We start from the raw sequence: 15923 nt of genomic DNA on the forward strand, positions 1-15923 counted from the left end.
GTAAGGAGAGTCTGGAATTTCTACATTAGCGCTAGCTATTAGTGCTAGGGTTTTTTAATTGCTTGCCAAGCATTATCTTCACGTGTGTTTTCAGTTCTGAAAATGTGAAGATATTCCTTTTCTTATGAAAGGTGGACCTTTGTCCGACTCTAGATTTGATGTTCAAATGTGTCTGTATTTTTATTGTTTCTACTGTTTTGGGCAATTCTCTCTCTCTCTCTCTCTCTCTCTCTCTTAATAATTTGTCTGTAACACTTACCAGTTTTGATTATTTAATGGGTTGGAGTTAAGGCATTGTTGTACCTAAATTTGAGTCCTGGTTTGAATTGGATAGACCTTTGAATTTTATAAACCTAGAGGTCACATGTCATTAGCTAAGAACCTTTGAGACTTTGTGATCCAAATCCATAATTTGTTATGCCTGGATCTTGGCTGAATTGGATCATTTTGGGTCACTTTGTGTTTGTGAGTGCACATGGAGTGTGCTTGTGTATGTGCATGTGTGTTGGGTAGGTGAAGGGTGTGTGTGTGGGGGGGGGGGATGTCATAGAGTAACCTAATGATCACCTTAACAGAGTCCATTGCAAGGACTATTTTGACTAAAGCAAAAACTGGTGTTCTTTGAAATCTTGAAATGTTGAGTATTTTCAAATAGCAAAAGCATAAGGTCCTCTTTCTGAGAACTTATTTTATAAATCTTATAGATATCACAAGGACTTGTAATTGGTATCATTCTCTGTTTTCAGGTACAAACCTGTTTCTGTGTAACAGTGTTTTTGTTTTTAGTTAATTCTGGTTGTCATCTAAAGTTAGGCTTCACTCTAGCAATATGCTAAAAAGGTTGATGCTCATAGTTACCTGATGCTTTATAGATTCCATGCTTTGCTTTGATAATCTTCCATGTATTTGTATTACTTATGAATTTTCTAAATTATTTAATTATCAATGCTTATTTTTTGAATTCTAACAGGTGGATGAAAGTGCCCTATTGCGGTTTCTTCAATGCAAATTTGGTAAAGGTCGAACAACTGGGCCTGAATATTTTTACGATCCCAAGTATGCACTGCGACTATGCCTTAAAGAAAGGCGAATGCGTTCCTGTGTTTACATTTATAGCATGATGGGCATGCATGAAGAATCGGTGGCTCTTGCTTTGAGGGTAATAATGTTATTTGAATTTGCTTCTTTTCGTTCTGTTTTCTCATACTGCATGCTCTTGGGATTGTCTATTTTTTTTATGTGGTGTTTACCATATTATGTTAGTTTAAACGGTAGTCCTGGTTTAATTACTGTAGAAATCACGTTGGTCCATGACGAACACTACTACACATTTAAACTCTCTAGTTCATATAAAAGCAAAAGCAAATATCTTTAAAAATTTTACTAGGACCTAAGGGCTTGTTTTGTGTGCCACAGAAACCCTTGGGTTTTTGTAGAAATGCATGCAACCCCTTGCGTTTCCATGGGGCCTACCATGGCAACGAAACGCGTGGTCCTCTTTCCCCACATAAAGAGGAGCTCATTTTTAACAGGCCACCCCTCCTTTCTGCAGTAACACTTCCTGTTTTGGAGTTGGGAGGAGGCGGGTGTCAGACTTGTATTTGCAGATGAGACCTTTGTGGCAGGTGGTTCTGTGGAGCTCTCTCTCATGGCACACAAATGTGTCTTAAGTAAAAAAAAATGGAGAAAAGTACCCGTGTCTTACAAGAATAACCAGGCATGTGTATAGATTGGCTCTTAAGCTCATGGTGCTTCAAGACTAAACATTGACCTATTTATTAGGGGACTTTGGATGAAATGTGCATAAATATGTAATAGAGATATTGTAACTAATAGTTGGGAACTATGTCACATGGGTGCGGGTGTGGGGATTCGACACTTCAAAAAAAACCCGGGTGCGGGGGTGTGGCAGGGGCAAAAATGTAAAAAAAAATTATATATATATATATATATATGTATATCATGTATAGTCTATATGTATGAATGTATGGTAGCTGTTAAGGTCCATGACATTTATGCCCAACTTACTTTTTACCATTTTTTTATCTTATATGGTTGTCCCCAAAGATGAAAGTGATGAGTTGTGGAGCCTGATTAATTGTTTTTGCCCTTGCAGGAAGGGGGGTCTAGGGGGGGGCGCCCCTGGCGGGGGGTTATAGGGGGGCAGCCCCCCCCCCCCCCCCCAAAGAATTTTTTTAAATTCCACAGCCCATTTCATAGGGCAATTTTTTTTTTAATCCAAAAAAATGGACAAAAATGACCCTGGGTGCGGTCAACGCACCCAGGGTCGGGTTGACCGCACTCGGTGTCGCACCCGCATCGAATCCCTGTGACATAGGTTGGGAAGTACATGGTATGCTTGACGCATGGGTCATTGCAAGACACTAGCTTGTATGATCACAATATTTATAACAATACGTCTATTTCTATATAGATTGCTAGTTTCACTGGCTTTGAGAGGAAGACCACACTTTTTCCAGTTGTTATCAAGATGCATTTACTTGAAAGCATATGTATGTATATGAGAGTGTGTCTATGTTGTGCATGTGTTTGTTTGTTTATGCACACATTGCTAAAATACATGTAATCAATATATATATATATATATATTCAATCATACCTGATAAGGGTATTCCTGTAATTCTTCCCAATAGGGGCATTGTAGTCTTTTTTTATTTTTATTTTTATTTTTCTTCTTATTTTCCTTTTTCTTTCTTTTATTTTTTTTGTTTTCTTTTTCCTAAAATGCATTTAATGCATTCACATTGGGGTCCCAACTAGGAGTCGTTGGGCCTCCCAATCTGGTCTCTCTCTCTCTTACTTTTCTCCCTCTCTCTCACTCCTCCTTGCCTATAAATAAGTGGGGTCTCCCCCTTTGTAAAGCATTAGCTTCTTGAAGTCCTTTCTTGCATTTATAAGAATTTATGTTTGCAAGCCATTGTTGGCTTATGTGTATGTCCTTTTTGGACTTGTTCTTTGCTTTCTATATGTGAATGTCCATTGTAGGACATTGTTTTTATTTTCGCATATTTCATTACATGGTATCATAGCCAAGTGTATGCTCTTGATTCTTGATATAGCTAGTTTTCTAGTTATATTTTTCATTTTGTATTTCTCTTTCTTGGTTTTTCTTCTTGAGTTTAAAATGGAAGGAGAACAAAAGATCGATCTCTCATTCAAACTTAATGGTTCCAACTACATGATGTGGGCCGCCGCTATGGAGAACAACCTCAAGGGTAAAAAGCTTTGGGGATACGTCATGAGCACTATTCCGGAACCGCAACTCCAACTCACCAAGATGGATGGTGATCAAGAAAAAACTCTTGAAGGAAATGCCCGCATGAAGGCCATTGAAGATCACCAATCTAAAGTGGAAGATTGGGATAACAAACATGCAAAAATTTGTGCTTGGTTCATGAACAATGTGGAGCTTAAAATTTGAGCCAACATTGCTAAATTTTGGATGGCAAATGAAGTATGGTTCTTTATGAAAGGTATGTATACTCAAAAAGACCTTGCTCGTCAATTCTTTCTCCAAGAAAAAATCCAGACTATTAAGCAAGGGGAATGGGTGTAAGAGATTACTTTAGCACCCTTGGACCCTTATGGGATGAACTATCTCTACTAGAACCAAAGTGGGTTTGTAGTGAAGATGTGGAACTAAAAAGAGAACAAATGGAAAAAGAACACTTTTTCCAATTTCTACATGGGCTTAGGCCCAAATATGAACAAGTTAGATCTTCCCTACTTCATAGATCTAAGCCCCTTCCTTTGGAAGATGCTATAGCCGAAATATGCCAAGAAGAAACTCGTCTTGGCATGATTAAGGGAGGAGATGAAGTTTTGGCTGTGTCTAAACCCGTCAATCATGTAAAAGCCTATAAGCCTCCACACTTTGAGAGAAAAAATAACTATAATGGCAACTATAGAAAAGCCATTTGCCATCATTGCCAAGAACCGGGTCATATAAGACCTAATTGCCCTAAGCTAAATGAAGCACCAAAAAGTAAGGTTGCCTCCGTTGAAGAAATTACTCAAAAGGAGGAGACTATCAAAGAGAAGGAGTCCTTCTCTCTTGCTCAACTATCGAAAGCACTTTAAATTCTACTCAAATCGCCATCAACTTCGGGTGGCGCCATAGCTTATTCTTCTCCTCCAGGTATGTCTTCTTGGATTCTGGAGCTTTCTTTCATATGAACCCTCTTGAAAATGGGCTTTCCGATTTATGTAATAACTCTAAAAACTCTTATGTTTTAACCGTCGATGGCACATCTTTACAAGTAAAAAGTTTTGGAACTTTAAAGTTTTTCAATGATTATTTTGTGCCAAACGTAAGAGTGGTGCCTCATCTTAATTTAAATCTCCTTTCTGTTTCTCAAATATATGATCATGGATGTGAAATCTCCTTTTCAACTAAGGATTGCTCTATATAGGATTTCCGGTCCGGGAAGCAGATTGGGCAAGACCATAAGAGGGGAGATCTCTATTATATGAGCAACTTAAAACTTCCACTAACTCTTTTTGTAATCATGTCCAAGATAAAAATATTGAAACTTGGCACCAAAGACTTGGACATCCAAGTTTCTAAAAAATGTACTTTCTTTTTGGAAAAAAATTTTGTAATGAGAAACATTTTGTTTGCAAGAATTGTATTTTTGAAAAAATGAAATCCACTCCTTTTTCAAATAGAACTTTTGTCTTCAAAAGACCTTTTGAGTTAGTCCATTAGGATGTTTGGGGGCCTTCTTCGGTCATATCGAATGGATGATACTTCTATTATGTTACTTTCATTGATGACTACACTAGATATGTGTGAATCTATTTTCTTAATTTAAAATCCGAAGTCTTTGACTTCTTCAAGAAATTTCATATGATAGTCAAAAATCAATTTTCAAATAATATCTCTACTCTTAGATCCGATTCTGGTGGAGAATATCTATTAAATGAATTTCAAAATTATTTGGAAACAAATGGAATTTGTCATCAAAGATCATGTTCTAGGACTCCTCAACAAAATAGTCTAGCCGAAATAAAGCATAGACACATTTTGAAAACCACTAGGACAAATTTTATTTCCAAAGAAATTCCAAAAAGTTTTTGGGCCGAAGCCGCTTTAACTTCAACTTGATAAATAGAATGATATTTTCATCTTTACAAAATACATCTCCATATGAAAAATTATTTGAAAGAACACCTGATTTCAATACATAAAAGAGATAAATTATCTCGTAAAGCTATTGAACGTGTTTTCTTAGGATATGGAGAAAATCAAAAGGGTTTTAGATGCTTCGACTTTGAAAATAACAAACTATATATATCTAAAGATGTAACCTTTTTAGAAAATGAAAATTGTTTTGAGAAAACTAAAGATATTGACGAAAGCGAATATGCTTTCTTATTTGATCTTCTCTCTCAAGAAGATGTGACTCAAGAAGAGAAAATCTCAAATGATTTGTTGAATGATCTAGAGGATATTCCTCTTAACAATGTTGAAAATGAAAGTGATAGACCCATCCAAACCTATGTTAGGCGTGGTCAACAAGTTCCCATGAGTGCCTTAGAAAAATACTCTCAAGGTTCCAACCAGAGTTACCGGAAGCGCCTAGGTAAAAGGGGAAGCGCGCTTCCCTTTTATGGGAAACACACTTCCCCATTTTTTTCATTTTTTCGCTTCCCCCTCGCTTCCGGTTCACTTCATAGGTCGCTTCCGGTTCGCTTCCTAGGTCGCTTCCGAGACGGTTCAGAATTTTCTTCTAAGTTGTCCCATGCTTCCCCACTTCCTAAATTTTTGAAAGTGCCTTGCTTTCCGCTCCCGCTTCTCGTATCGCTTCTCGTTTCTGCTTCCTCGACTGGTAACTCTGGTTCTAACATAGAAGAAACCTCTTTAAGGAGATCCGACCGAATCTCCAATCCTCCTAATAGGTTTGTTTCCTATGAGTCTCTAACACCAAAGTATAAAGCGTGTCTAATTGCATTACACTCTTTTCATAAACCTTCACATTATAATGAAGCCAAAAACATTCCCCAGTGGGTTGAAGCCATGAACTTAGAACTTAGTGCCCTTGAAAAGGCAAAAACTTGGGAAATAACCTCATTACCCACTGGAAAGAGTTCTATTGGATGTAGATGGGTCTTCAAAATTAAAACTAAAAGTGATGAGTCATTAGAACGCTATAAAGCTCGGTTGGTAGCAAAAGGATACGCTCAAGAATATAGTATAGATTATGAAGAAATCTTCGCTCCCGTAGCTAGGATGACTAGTGTTAGGACTCTTATTGCTTTTGCGTCAGTTAAAAAATAGCCTATTTATCAATTAGTTGTTAAGAATGCATTCCTAAATGGTGAATTAAATGAAAAGGTTTACATGGATCCTCTAGTAGGAGTATGTATTGGTGAAAATAAAATTCTCAAACTTAAAAAGGTATTATATGGTTTAAAGCAAGCTCCAAAAGCATGGCATGATGGATTTAGCAATGTAATGACAAGTTTGAATTTTCGCTCATGCTATACTGACACTGCTTTGTTTGTGAAAAGTGCAGGGTCTTCAGTAGTTATTCTACTACTTTATGTTGATGATATAATCATCACTGGAAGTGATGAGCAAGGAATCAATGATATTAAGAAAGTTTTAAAAGAGAATTTTGACATGTCTGACCTTGGTTTCTTAAGATATTTTTTAGGAATTGAAGTAGCGTACTCTCTCCGAGGGTACATTCTCTCTTAGATAAAACTTACTGCTGACATTTGTTCCAAGTCTGGCATCTCCGATGATAAGAAGACAGAAACATCTGAAGTTATCAATGCAAAGTTAAGGTTGGAAGATGGAACACTCCTCGAGGATCCTACTCCCTACCGCCAACTTGTTGGGTCTCTGACCTACTTATCCATCACTCGGCCAAATATAGCTCATGTAGTTCACTCAGTCAGTCAGTTTCAACATGCACCTACAACTGTGCACATGATTGCAGTCTTAAGGATAGTCAGATACATAAAAAACACCATAACTTAGGGAGTTTTTCTTTCCTCTTCGTCATCACTTGATTTAATTGCTTATACTGATGTTGATTGGGGAGAAAACCCCAATGATAGAGACTCAACTACTGGTTTTTGTGTTTTCTTAGGTGACTCTACGATTTCTTGGAGATGCAAGAAGCAGTACAAAGTATCATTGTCCTCAACAGAAGCAAAGTATCGTGCAATGACCACTACAACCATGGAGCTTGTGTGGCTTAGAAGTCTCCTCAGTGATATGGGCATAGTCATCTCTACTCCTTCGAAGATGTGTTATGACAACAAAAGCGCAATCTATATCGCAAGCAATCACACCTTCCATGAGCGTACTAAACACATCGAGATGGATTGTCACTACGTTCATGATGAATACCTAAGAGGAACCATAGCACTGCATTACGTTACATCCGAGTACCAGTTGGCGGACTTCACTAAAACCATTGCTGCTCCTCGTTTTATGTTCCTTCTCTACAAGCTTTCGATTATATGCCCATAAAGCTTGAGGGAGGGTGTTAAAATACATGTAATCAATATATATATACATATATTCAATCATACCTGATATGGGTATTCCTGTAATTCTACCCAATAGGGGCATTGTAGTCTTTTTTTATTTTTGTTTTTTTTATTTTCCTTTTTCTTTCTTTTATTTTTTTTGTTTTCTTTTTCTTAAAATGCATTTAATGTATTCACATTGGGGGTCCCAACTAGGAGTCGTTGGGCACCCAACGGTCACAATTGTGACCGTTGGGAGCCCAACGACACCTTGTTGGGCCTCCCAATGTGGTCTCTCTCTCACTCTTCCTTGCCTATAAATAAGTGGGGTCTCCCCCTTTGTAAAGCATTAGCTTCAAAAATAAGAATTTATGTTTGCAAGCCATTGTTGGCTTATGTGTATGTCCTTTTTGGACTTGTTCTTTGCTTTCTATATGTGAATGTCCATTGTAGGACATTGTTTTTATTTTCACATATTTCATTACACACACACTCGTAGGTATTTGTTATTCACATCACTAGGGGTGCATCTAGCAGACTTGGATCTTTGGTCTGAGGCCTCTGCCCCCCTCCCTCCATTGGCCAAAAATCCTTAGATTAGCTTTGTTTTGAGGACCTTTATTTTGATGGGAGATTGGTATAATGAAATCAAAGCGCTCTCACACACCTTACACGAGGCAAAAAAACAACCCACAATGAGTTCAAACACAAGAGCCACTAAAGGTCAAAGAGAAAAGCACTCAACACTTCAAAAATAATATCTTTATTGAAGAACAAATGCACAGATTACAAAGGGACAAGAAGTCCCTATTTATACATACAAGAGGGCAAGACATGGCCATAATAGTCATTGCAGAGGCCCCAACAGCTATATGGTCATTTGACCATATTGCCCTCAACAATAAATAAAAGGACAAAACATACAAATATAGAAAAATACAAACCCCTAATGGGCTGAGCCTATTATATGGAAAAATGACCAAAATACCCCTAGTGGGTATTCCTTATTACAAGATTAGAAAAACATATATCTATACACGTATATATGTGTACTATACAAGAACTATATTTTAACACCTCCCCTCAAACTCACGATGCCACAACCAAGTGTTTGCCATGAAATTATTGAAATCTTGGAGATGGAAGCGCCTTAGTGACGAAGTCTGTCAATTGATACTCAAATGGAACATATGACAATGTAATGGTCTTCTTCAAAAACTCTTATCTAACATAGTGACAATTCATTTTTATGTGTTTGGTTCTTTCATATAACATGTGATTGCCAGGAATGTAGACAATGCTTTTGTTATCACAACATAATCTTGAGAGTTCTGCTATATGAACTCCCAAGTCTTCTAGCAATTATCTCAACCACACTAGCTCATAAATAGTAGTCGTCATATTCCGGTATTCTACTTTTGTAGAAGATAGGGACACATTTTGTTGTTTTTTGCGCTGCCACGATAATGAGTCGCCTACAAATATACACAAAACCTATGGTTGAGCATCGATCATTCACATCTATTCCCCAATCAGAGTCTGAATATACAATTACTTCTAATAGAGAAGAATATGATAAAAATAAACCATGATTAATAGTATTTCTAATATATCTAATAATCCTCATTACAACACTCATGTGTACTGTAGTAGGAGAATGTTGAAATTGACTAACAGAATGAATAACATGTGCAATATCAGGTCGAGTAATAGAAAGATAAGTTAGAGCTCCAATCATTTGTCTGTATGGAGTTGGATCCTTTAGAGGTTCTCCATCATTCTTCTTCATATTGACATTGATGACCCCTGTAGTATCAACTCGCTTTTCGTCAGTAAGTCCTGATTTTTCTATTATCTCAACTGCATATTTAGTTTGTGATAAGAAATAACCATGAGGTAAATATGCATCTTTAATGCCAAGAAAATAATGAATAAAGCCAAGATTTATCATATTAAAGTTGGCCTTAAGGACATCTTTGATATGACTAACTTTTTTGTTTATCACCTCCTGTGATAACCATATCATCCACATAGAGAAGTAGAATTATTGTCCATGCATCAGAAAACTTAACAAACAACACAGTGTCAATATAACAATATTGAAAACCTAGTTGAACCATCACACTAATAAAATGATCATGCAAAGCCTTAAGAGCTTGCTTCAAACCATACAAAGCCTTGCGAAAGTGAAGAACCTTTCCATGTGTCAATCCTAATCATGGAGGAGGTTCCATATATACTTCCTCATTAAGATTACCATTGAGAAAATCATTTTTTATATTTATTTGATAAATAGGTCATTTTCTAATAGTTGCTATAGAAATGAATGTACTAATTTTTGTCATTCTAGCTACTGGGGCAAATGTTTCCTCATAGTCCATTTCATAGTCTTCAATAGAACCTTTAGTCGATAACCTAGCTTTGTATCTTTCTAATATTTCATCACTTTTAGTTCTAATTTTATAAACCAATCTACACCCTATGGTTTTATTTCCTATAGGTAATGATTGAATTTCTCAAGTTTTTACCTTTTTTATGGCTTCTAATTCGTTGTTCATAACTTCAATCTATTCTCGGTATTTCTTAGCCTCATTATATGAAGATGGTTTTGCGTATGAGTAAATGACCATAAGACAAACTCTATACATAAGTTCAAAGGATTCATAGGAGACAAATCTACTAGATCTTCTAACACTAGATTGATCTATGTCTTGATTTAGATAATATTTTTCTAGGGCATATGGAGGAATATCATTGGTACGACGGGTATAGACTTGTATTTCATTGTGAGATTCAACTAAATTATTATGGGCATCATTGTCAATTTCATGTGCTTCATGAGTATCATTATTGTCATTCTCATGTGTTAAAATGTAAAACTGTACATATATATAATAATATTATTATATTATTATATATATAAATATATTTTTCATTTCTTTCTTTTCTGTAACTTTTTTTCCTTTATTTTTATTTTGTCTTTATGTCATCTAGTTCAGTTTGAACTAGAATAACAGTTGCTACTCAAGTCCTGTCCAGACTTGACTAGCAATAGAGCCGTTAGGACTGTGTTCAACTCTATTGAGTCCTCCTCTTTCCGCTGTGTATATAAAGGGGTGCAATTCCTCTTGTATTCTATTCTATTGCTTCTTAAGCAATTGGTCTTTCATATCAATAAAGAATACCTTTTTTTTTATTTTGTTTTCAGGCATACCCTTTTTTAAGGGTTATGTTTTAGTGTCATTCTTGACACTTTCCCTTGTGAATCTAAGCTCGTGTTTCGAAGATCCCTATTTCATTTCATGGTATCAGAGCTGCGAAAGTTTTAGATCTTGAGGAAAAACTGCCTCGGTTTTCGTGCCTGTTTGCAAAAGTGTTCGCCACTTGAAAAAAAGTGTTTTATCACTTCAATGGGGAAAATTTCACATCTTGTATTGTATTGTCTTCTTTCTTTTTCATTTCTCTTCTTGTTTCTCTTCTATCCATATTCCTTCTCTCCTTGTAATCAATGGATGACAATGATAAAGTCACCATCATGCCTATGAAACTAAGTGATACGAACTATGTAACATGGGCTTCAATCATGAAGCACCATATATGGGGAAAAGGCCTATGGGAGATTGTGGATGGTTCCAATTCGGAACCTATGCTATCTCTTACTAAAAAGGAGGGAGATAAAGAGGTCCCTCTATCAGCAGAAGAGAAAATCAAAGCTTTTGCCTCATACGAGAAGAAATGGAAAGAATGAAGAATATCTCATGCGAAGATAATGTCATGGCTTATCAATAACATTGACATTAAAAAATGCTCAAGTCTTGCCAAATTTGATCATGCCGATAAGGCATGGGAATGTTAAAATACATGTAATTCATATATATATATATATATATATATATATATATATATGTCTAAAATACCCGATAGGGGTATTTTAGTCATTTCACAAGTACCCGATAGGGGTACTTGTTTTCCTTCTTTTATTTTCCTTTTTGTTTTTTGTATTTTATATTTTTTATTTTATGTTTTTTTGCTCACACAAAGGGGCCCCACCATGGAGTCGATGGGGCCCCCAACGGTCACATTTGTGACCGTTGGGGGCTCCCAACGACTACATGGGGAGCCCCTAGGTGGCTCTCCTTTTAAGGCCTTTTGGCCATCCCCCCTCTCCTTCTTTTGTGTATAAATAGAGGTGAACCCCTCTTGTATTTTTTCACTTATGAGAGCTCTCTCTCTTTTCAATAAGAGACTTTTATATTTTTATGTTGTGTTGTCTCTTGTGGGTTTGGGTGTTAGCCCTTTTGTTTGTTCATTAGTGGATGTTGTAAGTGCTTAATGCACTCTTTGCTTTTCCGCATATTTTATTACATGGTATCAGAGCCTTGTTTATGCTCTTCTTCTTAATATAGCTAGTCGTGTAGCTATATTTTTTTCTTGTTGTATCTCTCTCCATTTACCCTCTTGTGAGTGTTTGAAATGGAAGGAGAACAAAAGATTGATCTCTTCTTCAAGCTCAATGGCTCCAACTACATGATGTGGGTCGCCGTCATGGAGAACAACCTCAAAGGTAAAAAACTTTGGGGATACGTTATGGGCACCATTCTGGAACCACAACTCCAACTAACTAAGATGGATGGTGATCAAGAAAAAGCTCTTGAAGGAATTGCCCGCATGAAGGTCATTGAAGATCACCAATCTAAAGTGGAAGATTGGGAAAGCAAGCATGCCAAGATTCTTGCTTGGTTCATGAACAATGTGGAGCTCAAGATTTGCGCCAACATTGCCAAGTTTCGGATGGCGAATGAAGCATGGTTCTTTATGAAAGGTATGTTTACTCAAAAAGACCTTGCTCGTCAATTCTTTCTTCAAGAAAAAATCCGGACTATCAAGCAAGAAGAAATTAGTGTAAGGGATTACTTTAGCACTCTTGGTCCCCTATGGGATGAACTATCTTTACTAGAACCTAAATGGGTTTCTAGTGTAGATGTGGAATTAAGGAGAGAACAAATGGAAAAAGAGCACTTTTTCCAATTTTTACATGGGCTTAGGCCCGAATATGAACAAGTTAGATCTTCCCTCCTACATAGATCTAAGCCTCTTCCCTTGGAAGTTGCCATAGCCGAAATATGCCAAGAAGAAACTCGTCTTGGCATGATTAAAGGAGGAGATGATGTCTTGGCTGTATCAAAACCCGGCAACCATGTGAAAGCTTAGAAACCTCCTTATTTTGGAAGGCAAAATAATTTTAATGGCAACTATAGAAAAGTCATTTGCCATCATTGTCAAGAGCCGGGTCATATAAGACCTAATTGCCCTAAGTTGAATGAAGCACCTAAAAATAAGGTTGCTTCCGTTGAAGAAGCTACTCAAAAGAAAGAGGAAACCACAAAAGGGAAGGAATCTTTTTCTCTTGCTCAACTATCGGAAGCACTACAAACTCTACTCAAGATACCATCAACCTCGGGTGTCGCCATAGCTTATTTCTCTCCTCCAGGTATGTCTTCTTGGATCCTTGACTCTGGAGCTTCCTTTCATATGAGCTTTCCGATTTGTGTAATAATTATAAAAACTCCTATGTTTCAACTGCCGATGGTACATCTTTACAAGTAAAAAGTTTTGGAACTTTAAACTTTTCAAAAGATTTCTTTGTGCCAAACGTGAGAGTTGTACCTCAACTTAATTTAAACCTCCTCTCTGTTGCTCAAATATGTGATCATGGATGTGAAATCTCCTTCTCAACTAAGGATTGCTCTATACAGGATCTCCGGTCCGGGAAGCAGATTGGGTAAGGCCATAGGAGGGGTGATCTCTATTACATGAGCAACTTGAAACTCCCTACTAACTCTTTTTGTAACCATGTCCAAGATAAAAATATTGAAATTTGGCATCAAAGACTTGGACATCCAAGTTTCTAAAAAATGTACTCCTTTCCATTTGGAAAGAAATTTTGTAATGAGAAACATTTTGTTTGCAAGAATTGTATTTTTGGCAAAATGAAATCTACTCCTTTTCTAAACCGAACTTTTGTGTCCAAAAGACCTTTTGAGTTAGTCCATTCGGACGTTTGGGGTCCTTCCCCGGTCATGTCCAAAGGAGGTTTCTCCTATTACGTTACTTTCATTGATGACTACACTAGGTATCTATGGATCTACTTTCTCAATTTAAAATCCGAAGTCTTTGACTTCTTCAAAAAATTTCATATGATAGTTAAAAATCATTTTTCAAGTAATATATCTACTCTTAGATCCGATTCGGGTGGAGAATATTTATCAAATGAATTTCAAAACTATTTAGAAGTAAATGGAATTTGTCATCAAAGATTGTGTCCTAGGACTCCCCAACAAAACGGCTTGGCCGAAAGAATGGATAGACACATCATGGAAACCACTAGGACACTCCTTATTTTCAAAGAAATTCCAAAGAGTTTTTGGGCCGAAGCGGCCTTAACCTCAACTTACTTAATAAATAGAATGATATCTTCATCTTTACAAAATACATCTCCATATGAAAAACTATTTGAAAGAACACCCGATTTCAATAGATTAAGAATTTTTGGATGCAAATGTTTTGTCCTTACACATAAACGGGACAAATTATCTCCTAAAGCTATTGAATGTGTTTTCTTGGGATACAGAGAAAATCAAAAGGGTTTTAGATGTTTTGACTTGAAAAATAACAAACTCTATGTATCCAAAGATGTAACCTTTTTGGAAAATGAAAATGGTTTTGTGAAAACTAAAGATATTGACGAAAGTGAATATGCTTTTTTATTTGATCTTCTATCTCAAGAAGATGAGACTCCTCAAGAAGAGGAAATCTCTAATGAGTCTTTGAATGACCTAGAGGATATTCCTCTTGACAATGTTATTGATGAAAGTGATAGACCAATCCAAACCTATGTTAGGCGTGGTCAACAAACTCAAATGAGCGCCTTAGAAAAATACTCTCAAGGATCCAACATAGAAGAAACCTCTTTAAGGAGATCCAGTCGGATTTCCAATCCTCCTAATAGGTTTGTTTCCTATGAGTCCCTAACTCCAAGATATAGAGCATGTCTAATTGCATTGCACTCATTTCATGAACCTTCACACTATAATGAGGCAAAAAACATTCCTCAATGGGTTGAAGCCATGAACTTAGAGCTTAGTGCCCTTGAAAAGGCAAAAACTTGGGAAATAACTTCATTACCCACTGGAAAGAAATCAATTGGATGTAGATGGGTCTTCAAAATTAAAACTAAGAGTGATAGTTCATTAGAACGTTATAAAGCACGGTTAGTAGCTAAAAGATATGCTCAAGAATATGGTATAGATTATGAAGAAACCTTCGCACCTATTGCTAGAATGACTAGTGTTAGGACTCTTATCGCCATAGCATCTGTTAAAAAATGGCCTATCTATCAACTAGATGTCAAGAATGCTTTCTTAAATGGCGAATTAACTGAAGAAGTTTATATGGATCCTCCACCAGGAGTGTGTATTGGTAAAGATAAAATTCTCAAACTTAAGAAGACATTATATAGTTTAAAACAAGCCCCAAAGGCTTGGCATGATAGATTTAGTAATGTAATGTTAAGTTTGAATTTTCGTTCATGTTATACTGACACTGCTTTGTTTGTGAAAAGTGCAGGGTCTTTAGTAGTTATTTTACTACTTTATGTTGATATGATCATCACAGGAAGTTATGAGCAAGGCATTAATGATATTAAGAAAGTTTTGAAAGAAAATTTTGACATGTCTGACCTTGGTTTCTTAAGATATTTTTTAGGGATTGAAGTAGTGTACTCTCCTCGAGGGTACATTCTCTCTCAGATGAAACTTGCTGCCTACATTTGTTCCAAATCTGGTATCTCCGATGATAAGAAGACAGAAACCCCAGAAGTCATCAATACAAAATTAAGGTTTGAAGATCGAACACCTCTCGGGGATCCTACTCCCTACCGGCAACTTGTTGGTTCTCTAACCTACTTATCCATCACTCGGCCAGACATAGCTCATGTCGTCCACTCTGTCAGTCAGTTTCAACATGCACCTACAACCGTGCACATGAGTGTAGTCTTAAGGATCGTCAGATATATCAAAAACACCATAACTAAGGGAGTTTTTTTTTCTTCTGCCTCGTCACTTGATTTAATTGCTTATACTGATGCAGATTGTGGAGGAAATCCCAATGACCGAGTCTCAACTACGAGATTTTGTGTTTTCTTAGGTGACTCTATGATTTCTTGGAGATGCAAGAAGCAACACAAGGTATCCTTGTCCTCAACGAAAGCGGAATATCGTGCTATGGCTTCTACAACCATGGAACTTGTGTGGCTAAGAAGTCTCTTCAGTGATATGGGCATTGTCATCTCTACTCCTTCGAAGATGTGTTGTGACAACAAAAGCGTAATCTATATTGCAAGCAATCACACCTTCCAT

At 36.7% G+C, this 15923-nt stretch overlaps 1 protein-coding gene across 1 annotated transcript in view; it reads left to right on the forward strand.

Annotated features, from left to right (window-relative positions):
- The window catches only part of LOC149814650 (zinc ion binding protein), a 165112-nt gene that overhangs the window by 109013 nt on the left and 40176 nt on the right, over nucleotides 1-15923 (forward strand). Inside the window, exon 18 of the mRNA XM_089990096.1 lies at nucleotides 971-1159. Coding sequence (XP_089846222.1) covers nucleotides 971-1159 — 189 coding nt within the window. The remainder of the gene's footprint in view (nucleotides 1-970; nucleotides 1160-15923) is intronic.

Source organism: Nuphar pumila, chromosome 15 (genome assembly GCF_984573655.1).
Source record: "Nuphar pumila chromosome 15, dmNupPumi1.hap1.1, whole genome shotgun sequence".
NCBI classification, from domain to species: Eukaryota; Viridiplantae; Streptophyta; class Magnoliopsida; order Nymphaeales; family Nymphaeaceae; genus Nuphar; species Nuphar pumila.